Raw genomic sequence first — 21,268 nt, 5'->3', positions numbered from 1 at the left:
TTAGTGATGCACATTGCATATTAGCGTGGTGAAACATTTAACAGATAATCATTACTAGGGCAGTAGTTATCTGTTAAATTGTGATGCAACAAAATGTGCAAAAACTTCAAGGTGTGACCAACCCATGTGGTCCAAAAAAATAGTGGCTGTATAAACTGAACACTAGGTGGAGATGCACACTAAGGCATGACTGGGATGAGTGTTTCTGGTCATTGCTGGTAAATATGGAAGCAATAAACAGTTATAAAAGGTGTTCAAAATACAGTTCTTAACACAACAATTACAGTTCTTAATATAATTTTCTTTGTCAAAAATGCAGAATTAAAATCCTTTCAAATGAAAAAAAATGCTATTTTAATTATAAGCTTGCTGTTCATAGGCCTCCATTATACCCCAACTTAATGAAATATTACATTAAGTTCACAGTTACTTGATTTAATGGTGCATGTCTGTATTTACATTGTGTGATCTAAGGTACAGCTAAGGCTTCAAAAAGCAATAAATCAAATTCAAACAGTGAATTTTAGAAATACCCTAAACAAACATCAGGTGCCTCATGTACAGTGTGATTAATCAGCCTGGTTTAATTCTAGTAGTAGATATTTAGATTATCAAATGTATTTTTTGTTATTTGGAAAAGTCAAGATGAATAATAAAAATATGTAATACACTGTTTTATATTTGTAATTCTCAGGAAATAAAAAACTCTCTTGTCATAAATTATAATTTGCAAAAAATACATATGGGTAAATCATAGGCCTAGCCGTTCTAACAAGGAAGAAAATATGTCCAAAAATGACCCTTTTAATGATAACCATTTATAATCATGACTTACAAGCAGAGACCCATCATAACAATCTTGTATTTCATCCAGACACCTTCTGAAATAAGCTATAATGATGTGGATTTACCTTATATTGAAATTTAGCATGATTGTGTCAAGAAATAACCCAGATAATAATATGACAGGAAACTTGTTTAATTGTAGAATAAATTATGCACTTATAACATGTCTTCTAATAACACAAGTCTGATAAACTGTAGAGTAAAAATTTATTTTTAAAGAAGTTTACAAATAACATATTTGAGGTATAAGGACACAGTGTTCATCCATAGCTGCAGTTTATCATAAAGTGCCATTTCAGTTTTTTAAGTGTCCAAAAAAACACACTCCACACAGTCTGGTACAGTGTCATCAAATGCCCACACTGTAAAATTTGAAAAGTTGATTTTACTTTAAAGATAGGAGACTGGTTGCCTTGAAAAATGTACATAAATATAACTTTTAGTCTTAACTTATGTGTAGTTTATATCTAAATCCTTAAGTTTAATTAAATCAATCGTTTTACTTTTTAGATACTTCAGTAACCCAACTTTACTAAGCTATACGTCTGTATTCTGCTGGTTGCGAACTAGTCAATCATATTTGTATTTTCTTAAAAATGTCAACAAAACAGAACACGCAAATAATTTTCATTTGATTATTGGCAAAACCGTCCATGTCAAAATCAGGTTAAATCAGACTAACTGGGTTCACTTAAAGCACAAAGTAATTCCAATTATCACTTTAATTTGCAACAGCTTACGTAAATACGTAAAAACAGCTGAAATGTGAGCAAACAACATTTAGATATGAAGTACACATAAATTAAGATTTATAGTTATATTTACTTTCCTTTCTGAAGGCAATCTGTTTCCATTATTGTATTAAGTCGGGTCAACCTGTCAGATTTTGCAGCGCACCTGTTGCTTGGTTCGTGTTATTCCACCGCACTCTGTCCCTTAGTGGTTTGGACAGTCTCACGCACGTGCACCCCGGGAGACTGTCTCGGGCTCCCAGAGAGGCTATTGTCCGTGTCGCTGCTCACTTTCGCGACGCCATCCTCTGAACCCTCCGCGCTGTGCGTCCGCGCGTGCTTGCTGAGGTGGTCGGAGCGCATGAACCGTTTGTGACAAATGGAGCACTCGAATCTCTTCTCCCCGGTGTGCGTGCGCAAATGTCGCTGGAGCTCGTCGGAGCGCGTAAAGCGTTTCCCGCAGAAGAGCCAGTTGCAGACAAACGGCCTCTCCCCGGTGTGCCAGCGCAGGTGTGCCTTCAGGTGAGAGGTCTTGCCGTACACTTTGCCACAACCCGGGATGTGGCAGCTGTGTAAGCCCCTGCGCCGCGGGCTCGTGCCCCCCTGGCCAAGGCTCTCCGCTTCCTGGCAGTTCGGGCAGTCGCATGTGGCTCTGCCAGAGTACCTCCTCGAGGAGGAGCGGGAGGATGCGGGCAAAGAAACGACGGGGACTCCTGTCAGCGCAGGTGTCGTTGTAGACTCCGTGTAGGGAGTCGGGACAGGTGGCCTGAAGCCGTCAAATAGGTGCTGTGTGGCGGGGAGCACGTGCTGGGAGGCACCGGGGCCGAAGGCGGAGCTGTAGTCAGTGCTGTAGCCGCTCAGATGAGAGGGTAACCCGGCCGGGCTCTGTGTGTCCACCCAGCCAGTCCCCATGTCCCACCAAGCAGTAGACCCGTTACTCACATCTCCTACTGGCTTGAACCAGGATTCATATGGGTGCGTGTGCATCCTCGGATATATCCCCGTGATTCCCTCAACCGAGGAGGGGAACTTGGTCAGAAACACAGACCGTTGTGCGTGCGCAGGGTCGGGAACACTGTTGTCTGATGGCACAGAGGTCTGGTACATGGAATAATCATTTCCAAAGGGAGAGTTGGTCACTGAGAAAGCGCTGGAGGTCTCCGTCAGTCCGGTCCCGTTACTCCTGCCGGCTCCAGAGGGAGCACCGAGAGAGGTGAAGCTGGCTCCCGGGGCGCCCCTTTTCCAAGGGTGAAAGCCCTTCACGAGTCCCGGGGCGCCATCGGAGAGAACCGGGGAGCAAGAGGGGCTGGGCTCACCGATCCTGCTGCAGGTGGCGGCCAGCATAGCGAGGGGTGCGCTGCCGAGCCGGGGCTCCTCCTGTGGGGAACACAGACACATTTAGGGCCGTCACACTCCAGAGTGATGGCTAAACACGGTGTGCGTAAAGACGCGCAAAGTGTAGGATAAGCTAGAAATATGGAGTAAATCTCGCGATCTGCGCAACGTTTTAGGGCCCCACAACATAAATGAAGTGATGAAAAGTAATAACTTGACATGGTTTAAGTGTTACAAACAGTGGGACTCTGATTTGGATCAATCGGAGACAATGGAGAGCATCACCAAGTGCTTGTCAGCAAACAGCACCAATAAACTACTAAACCTTTTAACACTCTAAGTTCACATTTTTTATTAGATTAATCCCATAAGTGACCGAACCTCTAAAATCATGTAGTTCACTGTGTCTCTCCCATTCACGTTAACAAGCGATTTTTCTAGCTCGACATGATAGGTGCAAAAAAAAAAACAAAAAACAAAAAACAACAACAACAAAAAAATAAACACGTAAAAACTGACGAGTGATTATAGGGTATCTGCTGTGGGCTTGATCAAATGCATTGTATTATCATGGGAATATTATTGGTTATCGCAGCGACACTACAGGAGTTTACACTTTGAAGTACTAAGTTAACTGTATTTCCTGAATGCCATAAACACGCATATCCTTTAAGTATATTATAACAAAAAAACTCTGATAAATATGTTTAAGAATAAGAAGAAACACACAAAAATATAAACTTACCCCGAGCAGTGTAGCAGCCATGGTCTGTGCTGTGATGTCTTCGTCCGAGTGTGTGTGTCTGTGTGTGTGCGCGCGGTGACTGGCCGTGATGAGTCCGTGTTTCCTCTCTGAAGGCTTTAGTAGTTGTAGCGTCTTCGTGGCTTTGAAGTACCGCTGAGAGCGCGAGGACCAATCAGAGAGCAGCTCAGACTGTCCGACTGAATGTTTGCGCTCGAGGTCGTCGTAAATCTTAAAAGTGAGGTCTCGCGAGTTGCGCGCTCCGCATTGCAACAGGTTGGAGAAAATATGAAGCTGAAGAAGACAATGCATTGAGAGGAGCTATTTACATATTCTATCTGCTATATTACATATTTACAGTGCTTAAACACCACAAGGTTCCTTTATAGGCAAAGTGGGCAAAATGCAAAGACCCAGGTCACTGTGGTAACTAAAAAGGCAAGTTGTCTCTGTCAATACTTTTGTACCTTAAAATCTTAGACTTACCAAGTGAGTAATTAAAGTGAGATTAGAGACTTGCATGTCTATAAAAGTCTTCGAAAACAGCACAACAATGCATGATATTCAGCAGGACTTAACAATAAATAAATAATTAAACCTGGGATAAAATAAGTGATGGTGTTGGCTGCATATGGAGGAGACCTACACTTTAATACACTTTCCTGTAAAACTATGGTAAACTACAAGCTGCTTGCCAGCATCCTACTGTTATTTTAAGGTGTCACTTCCATAATTTACTTCAACAGTGTATTACCGTTTAATTTATTAAAGTATTCCACAGTAGAATTTCAGGTTTACAAAGTAATACTTTAGTTAACCTGCCAATAATATACTGTATCTCCACAGTGTTGCTATTGCAGTATACACTAACAAGTTTTACCTGTACATGTTACATTAACAGGCCCTTATTGAATCGGTTAAATTGCTACATTTAAAATTTGTTAAATTTGTGTGAAAATGTGAACAATTTACCCAACAAAAGGTTAACATTTGAAAAATTCAAAAGTAATGGCAGCTTCCAGATAAAAGGGCAACCTGCAGTTTAGACAACTGTGTTTAAAGATCAACACTAAGACAGTGAGACTCAATTCATAGCCCATGGGCCAAATGTAGCCCCCGTTAGGGTGTCAGGAGGTCCGCCAACCATTTACTAATTCACAGTAAAAAGAAACTGATTAATACTGTTTTACTTGTTTTCTTTTGTTTGTATTTTCGTAATTTATATTTTAAATCTAAACAAGGTGCCAGGGTGCATACAAGCATCACAATAGAGGTTGTTTATTTTAGGTTTTTTTTAAGTGCCAGGCCAAGCCTCGAATGTCCTCAAATCCTAGAGACACCCCTGCGTACACCTGACCTGTGCGAGACTGTCATGACGGGATTTTCTTCTGAGGACAGCAAATGTTGAAAAATTGAAAATAGGAAATTCATTGACAGTATATACTGATACATAGGCTATTATCAACATTTGTTTATGAACTGCCCCTCTGACTTCCTGTCATTTTGGCCATGGCAAGTTGAATTTCCCTGCTCTAAGGTCTTAAATGTTTCAGACAGAAAAGCTTTGTTTTAATGACACAACCCGATGTTGTTTTTTTACTGTTGTGACGCCATGCAGATGGAGAGGCTGATGAATGAGAGGCAGGCCCGGACCGTCCCATCCTGTCCCTAGGGCGTTTTCAGTCAGCCCTGGGGCAGGGAGGGGAGGACACCACCACTGCCTCCGCAATTTCATCTCATTCAACTCAAAACAAATGTTGTCTTTCGAAAAACACCTCTTCCTGTGCTGTCCTCAGTTTTATGGATCATTCAAATACTCGTCTAAGCTCAGACTTGAGCTGAGAGGGAAAACTTTTATCACTTGAATGTAAACAGGTAAATATGTAATCCTATTCTTAAATTACAGATGGTTAGCGAATGTGATGACGCACAAGCTCGAAATAACCAAGGATGATCTTCACCCTCTTAATATACGAGCAAAACCACAGAGGGAGCATTTCATTTGAATTTCAAATTTAATAAAACAGCCAGATTTAATTCATTTCCTTCATTTGTTTGGTATTAAATGCTTCCCTGCCCTGTCTTCATCTCTCTTGCTTGATCGCCAGCCTGAATGAAGTCAGCTGGACACACAGACAGAAAAGTTAATCACATTCTTCATCCAGTCAACCCCCCCCCCCCAACACTCACACTCACGCTCACACACACACCGTTTACACTGAGTGATTGATGGTGCGCAAGATTAATTTTTGTGATGCTATGCAAAGACAAGTAGTTCACTCCATGGTGAGCTTACAGTTCACATGGTCTTTTCTTGATAAACGTTTTAGGAAAAAAAAATTCAAAATGTAAAACCACGAGTAAAAGTGTGGGTCATGAACATTATTCTACATTGCGTTAAGTGGCTAAAACAAGGAACACAAGGCTACATTTTCACTTTGGGACCAATTTTGACCAGATCTCTGTGCAGGTGTATAATCTGTTGAAAGGGTTTTTATGGTTTTGTTCATCTTAATCTTTGGTCCTCAAAAGCCACCATGGCACTTCCTGCATTTTGTGCCACAGACAGCTAAAACAAGAGCTATATAAATGAAAAATAACAATAATGCATTGTTATTTCACCAAAACAAACGAGGCTCTAGCTTTTAGCGATGATGATGGGAAAAAAAGCATCTTGCTAACTAGTTAGCTAAGGCTAATTAACTTAGCTAAATTAGCTCCAATTTTAGTGGACAGCATGCGATTTGATGTGGTTAAGCTTCCGTTAAATAGTGTAATCAAATGTAGCCCATTAAGTTGTAAATTTATATATTACATTGATTTTACACAAACAGACATGCAGCAAAAAAACAAAAGAGACAGAGAGATTATAAATTGTAGCAGTCCTGTCTTCTGGAAATTATGTTTATATACAAGTCATTGCTGAAATCCGCTGCAACCAACTGAATTCGAGTTGAGCGGAACCTTAATGTGTAAAGTAAAAAACATTTAAAATTTTCCCAATCTATAGTGGATTAGAGTCTCTCTTTGCACCAAACCGACAACAGAGAACTAACAACTACGAAAGCATGCTGCGATGTCATCTCATACCGCCAAGTCACAGCCAAAAGGTTGCACATGAACACACTGAACCAACGACCAGTTAGCCAGTAAGCACATTATCAACACCGTGCATTTTACCGTGCAGCCGTGAACAACAACACAAACCACCCGGAAACGATTCAATGGCAAAAGAAAAGCAATCTTATGTCATATAACAAGTTAGTTTCGATCTCAGTCCCCCTAGCCCGTCGCCCCAATGTGGGCAGATGGCAAAATTTCAAGCAGCTGCTGAGGAAATGACCACTAGAGGCCTCACAATATCAATTCAACAAAATAAAGATAAGAAAAATTAAAAGGCAATAAAGCAATGAGAAAGACAGAGTAATGTTTTAGTTTGTTTTTTATCTGTGTAAAACTAATAAGAGAAAGCACCAACATCATTGTCAAAAATGCACTGCAGGACTTCACAGAATTTGGAAACTCTTTGCTTTGTTTTTCTTTCTTTTACACAAATTGGTTGGCTAACCCCTCTGGTTGTGATGAATATTTTTTTGTGTCATGATTAGCAGCTTGTCTTTTGACTCTCCGATTCTCCTGCTAATTGTCTCAGCAGGGCAGCTGACCAAGATGGCCACCCTGCCCTCTGGATCACTGTGACTATACTCCGCAAACAAAAGAGGAGTTGAGGAAAACACCAAGGAGAAATAAAATACTTCACCCATCCCTCTCCCTGAGAGGTGCCAGATCTTTTTTTCACTCTTTTCTCTCGCCTTTTTCTGTCTCAGTGCCCACAAACTGATTGGAAAGCACACGACAATCTTTTTTTGTTGACGTTCGATGGCGCGAGATAATGTGGTCATTATCATTGCTAAAGGAACAGGTTGGGGCTCAGACAGGGTTTCACTGGGGGCCTTTAAAGCACACACACACTCATACAAACACACACACTTTCAGTGTGGGAAAAGAATGCACTTAAAAGAGGGACAGCTGTTTGGGTGGCTCGAGAGGATGGCAAGATGGCCTACTGTAAACTCCACCTGTGCACACGGCCGTGCCTTAGGCTGTGGGGGAAAGCGAAGGTCAGTGTGGGAGCCTGTGATTTTGTCCGGTCCACTGTGAGATGTGCATTAGTGTGACACCCAAATAGTTTCAAAGAAACCACATTCAATGTGATTTTATCATTAGGAATTCTCATAAGCAGGATTTCCCACACATTCTCATGGATAAAATTTCTAAACTTTTTCATGACTTTTTTAGGACTCCTAATTTTTTGTTTGTTTGTTTTCGTGCCTGGCATTTTTCAAGGATATCAGATTCAAACTGTATTCTAACATAATTTCAGCTCTCTGGCATTCATGGAGGGAAAAAGGAAATGTACAAAGAAAATTAAGAAATGAAAGTGATAAACAAAACTTTTCCACACAGACAGACACATTAGAGCAACGTTACATCTACAGCTAACAATTTCAAAACAAACCGCAAAACTCCATGACTTTTTCTAATCTTTCACTGAATTCTACTACTTCCATGACTTTTCCAGGCCTGGAAAATATGATCATGAAATTCCATGACTTTTATAGGCTTTCCATGACCATGGGAACCTTGCATAAGTGATTTTTAAACAAATGTTTTAAAAAGGTTTTCTGGCTGAAAAACTGCGTAACAGATAAAAAAGGTTGTAATGCCTTCATTTCATGCCATTTTAGGCTGATTAGGCTCTTTCAGGTTTTTCAAAAAGAAAAAAGGTTTTGTTTTTTTTTTAAATTATAATTTACAGTCAATAGCCAACTCTGTCCCCTCAAAATTATTTAAAAAATATAAATAGACACCCAAAACCTCAAAATTAAAAGAAAATAGAAACAAAACAACCCCCAAAAAATTACACTCTAAAATATAAAAAATAATAATTAAAAAAATAGAAAATAAATAATTACATAAATAAAAAGATAAATAATAAGCTGGAAAACACCCCCAAAAACTCAAAATTCAGCAAAGTTCAAGTACCTCAAATTTGTACTCAACTACAGTACTTCAGAAAATTTACTTAGTTACATTCCACCACTGGTCCTGAGTAGAAAAAGTACAGGAGCAAAACATGCTACAGACTGGCCTGACTTTGTCTTTTTATGCCCTTTAAACTCAAACCCTAAAACAAATTGCAAGAGGAAAAAGTTATCCAGGTGAGCCGAGTGCCAGGATGTGCCTGAAGCGGCTCCTCCTTGGCTTCCTGTAATTACTGCGTGGAGAGGGCACGTCCGCCGTCTGTCAGCACGGGGTTGATGGACGACTGTGGCAGCGGTGCAGGGAAAACGTGTTCGGGTTGCCGTGATGAAAACTTTCACAAAAAGCGATTTACAACATCCTGTTTCATCTGCACTTACAATACAGGATCAATAAGCCCCTGAAACTCCTCATTTTCTCATGCAAACACACAAAAACTCACTTTCTTTATCTCACTCTCCATCTCTTTTGCTATATGCATCTCGTGCACGCTGTCTTGCAAGCCAGACTTTCCTGCACGCACACACACACATGCAGGGGTCAGAAAGGTCATCTCTCATCAGTCTCTCTTTGCAGCAGACTGAGGGAATCCTGGCCAATGTAATTACTCTGTTGAAGCGCTTCATTCACATTCATGTATACAGCACATCTACATACAGCAGCAGATGAGCTCATTCATGAAATGAGGGAGGAAAGAAGTGGAGGAGGATGGATTCATGGGTGAGGAGAGGCCTCAACTGTGTGTTTGTCAGGCACAAGTTTGCACTGAAGGTGAATTGAAATTGTACTTTATGAGTAGCATCTCTCTCTCTTTGTCTCACGCACACACACACACACACAAACATGAACACACTCTTAGGTTAGGGTTGATGGATGCCTGTGGTTTGTTAAGTCATACATCACAGAGGTCATTTAAGCTGCCAACACATCTGCTGTCTCTGCCCTCAGAAAGAGAGGAAGAGGTGGAGAGAGGGGAAAGATTTATAAAGACGAGGGGGAGAATTATGCAGGGGGAGAGAGAATGAGACCGTGATTAGTAACTGGAGTGGATGAAAAGCCCTCACACACACTCCTGCTGTAAAGTGGTATCTTTGCCCAAGCTGCTTGCGTTATGAGTTTCTCCGCTCCTTCGTCAACTTTTCGTCTTGTCTCTGTTAACTACGGACAATAAAGTTGCTGATTTATGCCAAGCAGCCGTTCCGCGCGCCAACGTATTAATGAGATGCGTCTGAAGGAGGAGTCTTTATTGATTTTCTAAAATGCTGTTGACGTTTGTGAGGTGGCTTTATCTCGGACGTTGCAGTGTGCCCGCGTTGATTGCAGATCAATAGCTTTTATCCACTCATGCTGCGCCCTGTCGACTTACTATAGCTGCCTCTCAGACAGTGTTATCTCTTCTTTTACTAAACTTGCAGCTACCATGAAGTCACCACCAAGATGAGAAATGTTCTACTCTTATTCATCAAATAGATGCTAGCACAGAGAGATAACATGAATCAAGACTATAGCTAAAATTGTCAGCCAAAGATCAGACTACAGTTCTGTATTTTATCACATCTAACAACAAAAATATTTGGGTAAGGCGGTAAATGTGACGTTGTCTTTTTAAACAGCAGCCTGTAAATTATGAGAATCCGCCTACTATGGTGCGAGACATTTCACCTCCTGTCACTGACACTTCCATTCTGTCACCTGCTATAAATGTATTTACTCATTTTTTTTTTCAGATTTTTAATTCATTTTCTAATATTGTAAAAGACTAAGGCCAAATGTAAAAAAGATTACTTTCCTTTTCATGTTGCCTTTTTCTCCCACTGTCTCTAGACTTGTCTCTCTCTCTGGTCCTAAATTAAACTGTTGCACTTCACTCTCATTGTTCCAAAGCTGTCTGAATCACCGAAACTGCCTTTTTCCACATTTAAAATCACCATTAAAAATAGCAACGTGCAGAAAAGAGCTCCAAAGATAAAAATAAAAAGATTAAAGATGAATTTGCAGGCATTACCAGGTGGAGTAGGCAGTGTAAAAAACGTTTTAGATTTGACTTAAAAATGGTCAGAATATGGGCTTGTGTAACATAATTTAAGTTTGTGCTGCATGATAACAAAATGCTGCTTCACCATGTTCTTGTTCTTGGAACGGTCAGTACTATTACTAAATGAATAACTGATAATGAGGTAACAGTTTTTTCTTTGTCAGAATAACCATCCCGCTATGGAAGTTAACTCTTCAGTTCTTTGTTTAACTTAACGATACAAGTTCTCCTGTATTACATACAGATGAACAGAGAAAAGAGCAGCACTTTTTTATGTAGCTTGGTGACTGTTGTAGGGGTTAAAATGAACAGTAGGATCGGATGTGGCATTTAAAGTCTGTTATTATGGTCTATTTGCCACAGCTGGCTCTGACACACAAATTGGGACAAATCCAACATACACATCCCCATTTCTGAATTACACACACTCCGATAACGCCGTGTTTCACACACCAGGGAGGAAGGGAGATGAGAGGGAGAGAAGAAGAAGACGAGGAGCGAGGCATGAAGACATAAGAACAGAAAGCCTGGTGATTCCACACGTCACACATGTTTTGATTTCTCTAATCTCTCTTAAAGCTCGTGTGAGATTTTATTTTTCCTCGACTGAAGCTGATGATGTTCTTCAGCATCGACCAGTGAAGAGATAAACCTAACCACACTCACTCACACACAAACTTGTTTTCACTCCCTCCTTGATTAAATCCTGCTCTGACCGTGATCTCTGTACTCTTTACCAATAACACTGTTCATCCCTCTTTCTGCTCTTCACCAACACACAAACACTGACACACACCTCTCAGACAAGGAGATTAATTTACTCTCGTTCATTTTTCAAGTTCTGCGTCTTCTTTCTGTTTAATGTGTGGTCGAGTGTGTGTGTGTGTGTGTGTGTGTGTGTGTGTGTGTGTGTGTGTGTGTGTGTCTGATTGATGCGTAGAAGCCCAAGAGCATAATCATACACTTCCAGACGTCATTTTTCACTTTCAGTGTTGATGGATGGACTTGATGCATCTGATCACTGCTACCTCAGCGTGGGGGGTCTAGGTCATCTTCGAGGTGTGTGTCTGTGTGTGTGTGTGTGTGTGTGTGTGTGCTTGGGTGTGTGTGTTCGTGTGTGTGTGTCTGTGTGTGTGTGTGTATGTGCTCGTGTGCATGTCTGTGTGTGTGTGTGCATGTGCATGTGTGTGTATTTGTGTGCTTATGTGTCTCATTGGCCAGCAGTCCATCTGTCTGTCTGAGGCAAGTAGTGATTGAGTAAACTCCCCCATCCCCACCAGAAGGCCTATTTGTGGGGTCTCTTCTCCCTTGGCTATGCCGAGGACAACCAGCCATGAAAGCCAACTGTGTGCGGACTTAAATGTGAGTAAGTATATTTTAAAGGGATATTCCACTATTTTACTCACCCCCCTCTGTTGCAAAGATTTGGGAATTGTGGCTCCTAGCAAGTGTTGAAAGTTTTCCAAAAGTACTTCCCAACAAGTGAGCCGAGACCTGTGGAAATCCCCTTAGCTGACTGTTTCAACTGAGCTTTACATAGTAAAAGTTCCTCCCATGCTGACACTTTCTTTGCACTTTTTAATTGATTCATTTTATCGGAGATCATTAAAATAAAATGCCAACACGGATAATCGGCAAAATGCCAAATATCGGTTCTAATAATCTGCAAGGCCGATAATCTGTTGACCCCTACAAATAATTACAATTTTAAAAGTTTTTAACCTGTGAAAACGCGAAAGAATCATAAGCTTCGTATATAAATTTTCCAGTTTCTCTTTTACATGAGAGTCAAAAGTCAAAATTAATGTCCCTTAGAAAGGTCTTTTCTACTTAGCTATGTTACTTTTTAATGCGGGGTGTGAGAATAGGGTTACCATGACTTATTTTTTGCGAACTAAAGCACTTTACAACACAAACTACTAGAAAAACACCCAGATAGGCACATAAATATGCTTGCAGATACACACACACACACACACACACACACACACACACACACACACACACTATTCATGCTATGTTCCTGGTTAACCATCGCTCCTCCCACTCATAGCGCTTCACCTCTCCACAATGCCTGCCATAAAATTGGGGGGCTGAGGGAGCAGAGGAAGAGAGGGGGTTAAGAAAAGCACCGAGAGATGGCTTGATGTTAAATTGACTGGAAAAAAGCTGCCTGCTTTTTCATGCTAATTGCAGTGCAACAAATTGTTAATTTATTCCACAAAGAAATGCAAAACATCCCAAGATTTGGCTGAAAATGTGTGCACTATAAGGGGCGTTTAAATCATCTCTGCGCGCATGCACGCACACACGCACACACGCACACACACACACACACACAAACTTTATGTGGTCATCATCAATCAGGGTAGGGTGGATAAATAAGAATTAAAAAACACACATCTTCTACTCTCCCTCGACCTCTTGCTGTTTCTCTCTCACACACACACACTCTTACACACATTCTCGGGCCAGGTTCAGGTGGTTTTGAGTTGATTTCATGGTTGCTGTTTTATTGATGGTTCCCGTCAAACATGAAACGCTTCTTTTCCTACCTAACCGCACACACATGCACTGCCTCTGGGCTGTCATTCAGGACATACACAGACAGCCAGAAACAAGGGGTTGGCGTCAGCTCAACCGACCCCACAAGTCATGTCAGGTCCTGCACTGAATCTCACACACACACACACACACACACACACACACACACGCACACACACACACACGCACACACACACTTATCTTGGATCTTTATGGCGTGCTGCACCCTCCACTTAGCACCGCTGTAAAGGTCTTCCTGAACTCGTACAAGAGTACCATCTTCAAAGAGGTCCATGCACACAAACACACACCGAAGAGCCACACACACTTCTAAGCGGACTTAATCATTTCACATTTGGCTTCAAAGAGACTGTTTAAACACACGCTTGCTCACTGTCTGAAAGCACAGCATGGGTCCCATCCTCTTTAATAGTCTTTCAATTCAGCTTAATTCTGTGTCTTTCAGTTCAGCTGCATTTGTGAAGTGGAGTTGTAATGGTGAGATAATGGAGAGCACATTCTCTTTTCAATGCATTTCTCAATAACACCCGCCCCTCTCATTAACAAAGAAAAAAGGTTTCAGTGTCATGAACTATAAAAAAAAAAATTTAAAAAAACATTATTAGGAGGCTCTTTTTCTTGCAGAATACAGTCATCTAATTAAAATTTGCTTTTGCAGCGTCAGCTCTAATAATTTCAAACTTCAATCTTACATTTTACTTCCTTATTTGCCGACAGCTGAATAAATCATTATACATTTTCATATACGCTTAAAACTTAAGCTTAATGCATGATTTATGGGGTCACAGTTTAACTCAGAGTTCAGTTCAAGGTTTTGCTCCTGTATCTCCCCTGATGATGATACATCTTAGAGCATCTCATCTCCTGTCCTAAGGAGCTCTTTGTCGTGACCTCTGAACCTCTGGGGTCGGATACCTCTGGAGGCTGACCGTAGGTTGACTTTTCCCCCCTTTTGGTGCACATAAAATGTCTCTAATATCATCTTGCACGTTATTTGAAGAATATAACTTTTTGCCATCACACAGGAGATTTAGATCCACACATTCTTGACTGAACAGGCTGAGAAAGTCTTTGTACCTCAGTCTGTTCACCTATTATATCATAGTATGGCTTCTAAGTAGCCTCAGTGTGCCTGAGTCAAATACTGAATGTAACAGGGAATTAGTATTATATGAGTAATATGTTGCACTCTATCCACTTTTCGTAATGTTTGTGGTGATTTGCACCATTTATTGTATGATTTTGTTGTTAGGTTAAGCGTTGTTTGTATTTTTGTATTTATGGGTATTTGTGTGAAACAGCTGACATCCTGGGATGCGAGACAAATTTCAGAATTATTTATAACAATAAAGTGAAATCTGATCTAATCTAATCTGGGGTGGTACCTGAGCTGATGTATGAACACACAGATGTGCGAAATGCAGAGGCACAGATGAGTGCATATAGTAAATACCTGAAGTCGTCGCCAGCAAACGCATTCTGCACATTCTGGTCATTCAGACTGAGTCTTTGAAGGTGTCATCTGAATCGCAGCACTTGTAATTACGTCCAGTTCTTGGCCTCACTGTTGTTATTAGAAGAAAGCTGTAGACAGAGCAGTAAACAGTTAGTCAGTTCTCATCCTTTGAGTCATGTTTGCACGCACACCAAAGAAAAGCAGTAGTTCAACATGTAAGTGACCTATTTATGTCATTCAGGGACATCTGTTCAGTATTTCACAATCACTTGTAACTGACTGTATATCAAAATGATGACAGAGTTGTCGGCCTTGGTGTCATAATTGTACCCTGAATGTAAAAAATGTGAGCCGTTTTAAGTATGAATGGTAGGATTACATTATTGATAAATCTACCAAACAGTTCTTGATAAAGTCATGTTTAGGTTCATAAAATGGCAACAAAAATGACCCAACATACAGCGTAATTCTTCAAACTGCATACCAGTACTGTATGCGCTGATGTGGGTATAAGGGAACAAGATGTGAAGTTATAAGGAATAAGGGGATAACAATTTTGAAATTTAAAAAATAACGGAATTAAACTGTGGCGTCCTCCACACAGAACCAAGGGCCCAAAGTTTTTAGGGGGCCGTTGAGGACACACAAAATATTGACAAAACACCACAAAGTCTGTGTGTCTCACTCCTAAAGGTGGTGGCACTTTGCATATCTGTAGTCAAGGGCCCATTGTTTCATAACCTGCCCATGCTTGGTACCTATTCTGTTATAATGTAACACAATGTGCCCATTACTGTACTGCGATCTACAGCATTACCTTACACCGCTTGTTTAGTGAGACCAATAGTTTAAAACCCAAAAATATTGGGTATCTATCAATCAGCTTGTTCAATCAATCTCGTTTTAGCTGTAATGGATTGCGGCTTTAAGGGACATTATACAGTGTGTTTACAGGAATGGATTGAGTTGAAATGACAAAAACACTGATTTAACGGTTACTGATGAATCTAAAATCATGCTCTATTAATAAAACCATGATGTTGTCTTGTAGAGATGTTAGCTTGGAAGCTCCAAGCTATTTGTCTTCTTAGTCAATAAATTGTATAAATGCAATATCTTATAATTTCATTTAAATGCAGAAATGAAAAGCACAAGCCTGCGTTTTTATTTATGATTTTCTCTAACCATCACATCCATTTCCTATTATTCATTAACAAATGCATAAAGGCATAAATAACGGGGGGATGCATGGGACATGTCTGACTCTCTCTTATCTTTACACTGAAACTGTAAACTGATTCAGAAAAGGCAAAAATTATTGCATAAATATTCACCTGAATGCAGGAAATTAATTGCTCAGTGTTAAAAATGATCTGGTCACCCTCACTTTTATGATTTTTTAAGGAGAAATGTGACTTATGTTCATTCATCATATGGTTATTAAAATTTAGCAATCACTGTTTCGTTTAGAATTCCCATTTGTTGCAAATTGTAATGTCCAATTAAAACTACGTTCCTCCGCAGAGAGCCCAGATTCACTCATTAATTTTCTCACTGTCCCACATTAAATCTAGAGGAAGAATAAGAACTTCTTATCTGAATACAATATACAAAGTGCACTGTTCACAAAGACGTTGAATTGGATCTTTTGAGTGTTGAAATGAAACAAATTGTAATATTTTCTTTGAATTGATCAAGGTTTTTCTCCTTGGAGGTCTTCAAGAGTTTTATTTTAAGTCAAAGTTGATGCTCAGCCTCTGTGATGCGTTGCCATCCAGCCACTGATTGGCCGTTTCTCTGTTGGCTACCATGACAACCGTGGTTAACATTCCGCTCTGCACTCTGGTGTTCCGGGTAATTGCAAAAGAATTTCTCCAGAAACACATCTGAGACTGGCACGCCCCTCTCTCTCTCACACACACACACACACACACACACACACACACACACACACACACACACACACACACACACACACACACACACGCACATGCATGCACACTGGATCAGACACATTTATTTCAAAGCATTAAAAAATTATTATTCCAAACAATTAAACCATATTCGACAAATGTTTTGGGAACTGACAGAATGTGTCAAATTTTATCCCGCTGATACACCCACACACATGCCCATGTCAGCCTTATCAGTCTTGTAACATTTCCAACAGACATGATGAAGGGTGTGAACACTGGCATCTGATGTCACAAAAAAATGCTCAAAACTTGTGGTAATTAATAATTTTATCTACAGGAGAACTTTCCAGCCAGCTTTTAAAAACATAAACAATGGATACAATGTGTGGTCACATGTGTGCTAAAAAACAAACAAAAAAATCCAACAACATCCAACCACAGAGAGAAAAATTCTCCTTGACAAAGGTTTGGGTTAGACACATTTCCCACCCACACCCTAAACTGGCACCATGCCCATTGAGACTCACTGGTTGTTTTCCACTTGATCCAGACACCAGGAAGCATCAATCAGTCAACTATCATTAAAGTGAGATGCGGCCAACTTTCACAGAGCTTCATGCCAGCCCAGTTCAGTGTTATGTGATGTGTCATGTCTCCAGGATTAATAATAATAATAAAAAATCTCCTATCACGCCAGGATGTATCTCCTCAGGTTACTGTGTGCATACTTCATTCATAGAAACAATTTAAATTTACAGCTACAGTTTCCCAATCACCCCAAACTGTTTGTGTAATACTAGTAGGAAGTCACGATGAGCCACAGAAAAGCAGTGACATCACCTGTTGTCATTCACATTGCTGTCACTACACAGAATGACTATCTGTCTGTCTATCTATCTAGCTATCTATCTGTGTGTCTATCTATCTATCTGTCTGTCTGTCTATCTATCTATCTATCTATCAACAGCTTATGGTTTGTTGGAGAAAAAAGTTTTGTCTTTTATCACCTGTCACACACACACACACACACACACACACACACACACACACACACAGTATGAACAACATAGGCATCTGCCAACAGAATAACTCATGCTACAACTCATAAATCTCTTTGTCTTTACAACTTCACCTTTAGGAGAGGGAGACATCCTGACGCCGAGGCCCCGTGTGACAAATGCACACCTACGCATATGAGTGCGCGAAGCTTGGGGATATCACGCAAAAAAAAAAAAACATAACTGCACTGACTCACTCGCCAGCATGCTTGCACGTAGGTGCACCATTTCAACTTTACATTCCTGTGCACACACACACCCTCATGTTTCAAACTTATAAATCATGCTCTGGGGAGAATGTTGATATAATTACTCTGAAATATATATATTTTTTTAAACAAACAAACTATTGACTGGGCACAAAAGAAGTCTTAGCTTCGATCAGTATTCATATCAATATTGTAGAACATGCAGAAATAAGCTCATTAACATGTTCAGTTCCTGCTCTCAAACAGTAGCTATATTCCAGCTGATTCTGGGCGCTTAACATATCAGGATGACACTTAACTTTCACAGTCAAATCAAAGGCATTTTGCTCTGCTCTCAGTTGGAGTTTGCATTTAAGAGATACAACCTGCCAAATCTGAGAGTGCACAGCTTTAAAGATAGAAAGTAAACCCTCCTGCTTGCTAAAATCGAGTCACAATTTTTTTTTTCATGGGCTCAAAGTGTCTAAAATGCTCACAAATCTGGCTTCATTTGCTCTTTCTTCTTTTGATCTATGCTTATCTGTTGATGTTCTCAAATCTTGACCTGCAGATTTGTTTCCACACTAAGCTGTAGTTTCTGTTTGGAGCTTGCTCAGTAGTTTTGTTATCAATATGTTTCCAAACCTATTGTAAGGGCTGCACTGTAGTCAAAAGAAATATATACTGTGCATGTATGTCTGCTTTCATGAACCTGATGGCGCTGTGAACTTAACTCTCCTTTTCTAATGTAATTGCTGGTGGTGGAAAGTAACTATATACATTTACTCAAGTACTGTACTTAAGTACAGTTTACTTTGTTTTTCTCTTTTCATGCAGCTTACTGCTTCTACTCAACTACATGTCAGTGCTAAATGTTTCATTTTTATTCCACAGCATTTACTTTAAAACTTTTTAAAATGTTTTGTATCAGTTATCTACATTTTCAAAAAGGTTATCATATATTCTAATAGGTTAAGCCACCCAGCAGTAGATTTATTTGAAGTGGCTCCACCTTTGCCAGCTGCAACATTAAAGTGATGAAGAAATAATTGTATAAATAATTATGATTCTGCATGAGTACTTCTACTTTTGGAACTTTAGGTATATTTTGATGCTAATACTTTTGTACTTTTACTAATGTAATGTAGTGTTGTGTTGAATGTAGAGATTTTGAAACAGAGTATTTTACACTGTAGTATTACTACTACAGTGTATTTATCATTATCATTGTTATTATTATTATTATTATTATTATTATTATTATTATGCCTCTGTTGTTTCCTCACTTATGGTAACATTTCCTCAGCGCCTGGTGTTTGAGTAATCTTATTTAAGTGCTTTACTTAATTACAAAGTCTTGCTTTTTCATCCACGTGCTTGTGTGCATTTGAGTTTTGTTTGTATGAAAAGTGATACACAAATGAAGTCTGATTGATTGACTACTTTTACTCAAGTAAAAATACTTCCTCCACCCTGTTCATTGGAATAAAGGCTGATTAAACCACACTTGCCATAGAAGTATGAGAGAGACGCCTTTTAGTTCCTCACACACAAGCAGCTAACAGAGCTAACAGAGTTATGGCACATTCATCTAAATATTATTTTCTTTTGAAAGATCCAAATTGACTAAAAGTACATTAGCTCAAGTACTGATGTTGGCCTAAAATTTTGTAGTACTTGTACTTGGAATATTTTCATTTTAATGCTTCTTCATTGTGTTGATCACATTGTAGGGGGGAATACTGACACGCACTTTACAGCTTTAGACTTGGATACTTAACACAAAAAAGACCATTCCTTTATCACTTAGTCACGCTGTGTTACCTTGAATTAGTGAAGAAAACGTGTTTTTTCCTGCATGGCTCCACGGGAAACAGTGAACATATTGATTTACTGGGTAGAGATCTGGGAGTCTACTGGAGGTCGGTGCTCTCTCATGTCAGGAACCACACCGGGCCCAGGTGAGGCTCATGAGCTTAACGACGACCCTCTCTGCCTTGATCCGGATCCTGTAAGACAAACCGCATCCAGGAAAACAGGCACACCTAGTGGAGCGGAGGGGTCGTCACAATAAACAAACGCTCATTCTGCGGGTGAAGTATTCCTTTAGCACACAAAACAAAATAATCAAAATCAAATACGATGCAGTGTTGTTGATTTAGCTACTTAACGATGCTGTATAAAAAAGTTAGCTCCGGCTCAATGATTTTCAACATTTAGATACATAAATAATAATGCAATAACAGAAAATACATAATAAAACTATTTTACCTTGAAACTTTAAGAACATTGTGTTGCTTGAACTAGAGTATTTTGAATACTTTTTTCAGCGGTGAGGAGTGGTACATTAAGCCTATTCAAGTACTATACGCTTAAATATACTATACGCTAGAATTTCCATTTTATGCTGCTTTATACTTCTACTGTATATTTTGGAGAGAACTTTTTTTTCTCCTCGACAGCTTTTGTCACTAGTTTCTTTGCGAATTTATGTAGTCAATGCAAAATATAAAACATGTAATAAATGATGATATAATATATTAGAGGGTATATATATATATATATATATATATATATATATATATATATATATATATTCTGCATTTTTTCGGGTTATTTCTAGTTTGTTTGTTTTTCAACTTTTCTTTTTTCCTCTTTTACTTATTTTTAGGTATTTTATTGTGACTGCTTTATACTTATGTCTATGTCTAGCCAATTTGCACAGGTTTCAAAGGGTTACGTAGGCAATATATATATTCAAATACTTTTGCACTTTTACTTCAGTGAAGTTTTTAATGCAGATTTTTTGTTCATGTTTCACTTGATATAGCATATTTCTACAGGGTGATACTGCTACTTTTACTAAAGTAAAAGGTCTGAGTACTGCATTCACCACTGCACCTTTTCCATTGAGAAAGCTGATTGTAATAAGCATGGAGCCTCAGCTGGTATATGGCGCCATCTAGTGGCAGCAGCTAAAAACAAGTACTACAGCCCCTTTCACTTCACATCATGATAATTTCAATTTATCAGATATTAATTCTATACCTTTTGCTGATCTAGGCTATAAAATAAGCTTAATGTGTGGAGTCCCCCCGGGACTTCTGTTATGAGGATGATCACTAAAGGTTAAATATGACTTTTTTGAGTATTAATGCTGTTGTGAACACATTTCTCAGTATAACATTATGTAGCACTGACTATTGGAAATGTGCTTCCTTATGTGTGGCACAGCTATCTATCACAGACGATAGCCTTCTCTCACCACACCCCCTCCCATCACCACCATCACACACAGACAACAACCCTCCTTCAGACCAGACCTCGTTGCCTAGCAACGCCCTGCCGAGTGG

At 39.6% G+C, this 21,268-nt stretch overlaps 1 protein-coding gene across 1 annotated transcript; it reads right to left on the bottom strand.

The window, feature by feature from the left end:
• Positions 1–70: 70 nt before the first annotated feature.
• sp8a (sp8 transcription factor a) lies at positions 71–19,906 on the bottom strand. The gene is made up of 4 exons (XM_042506492.2): positions 19,740–19,906; positions 14,751–14,881; positions 3,658–3,948; positions 71–2,954 (listed from the first exon to the last, which is right to left on the bottom strand). The coding sequence occupies exons 3-4, from the start codon at positions 3,676–3,678 to the stop codon at positions 1,761–1,763; spliced, it is 1,215 nt and encodes a 404-aa protein (XP_042362426.2). The 5' UTR covers positions 3,679–3,948; positions 14,751–14,881; positions 19,740–19,906; the 3' UTR covers positions 71–1,760.
• Between the last annotated feature and the right edge of the window lie 1,362 nt (positions 19,907–21,268).

This window comes from Plectropomus leopardus, chromosome 17 (assembly GCF_026936395.1).
Source record: "Plectropomus leopardus strain MGB_pleo_1.0 chromosome 17, ASM2693639v1, whole genome shotgun sequence".
Classification (NCBI taxonomy): Eukaryota; Metazoa; Chordata; class Actinopteri; order Perciformes; family Serranidae; genus Plectropomus; species Plectropomus leopardus.
This window is presented reverse-complemented; position numbering and strand designations above follow the sequence as displayed.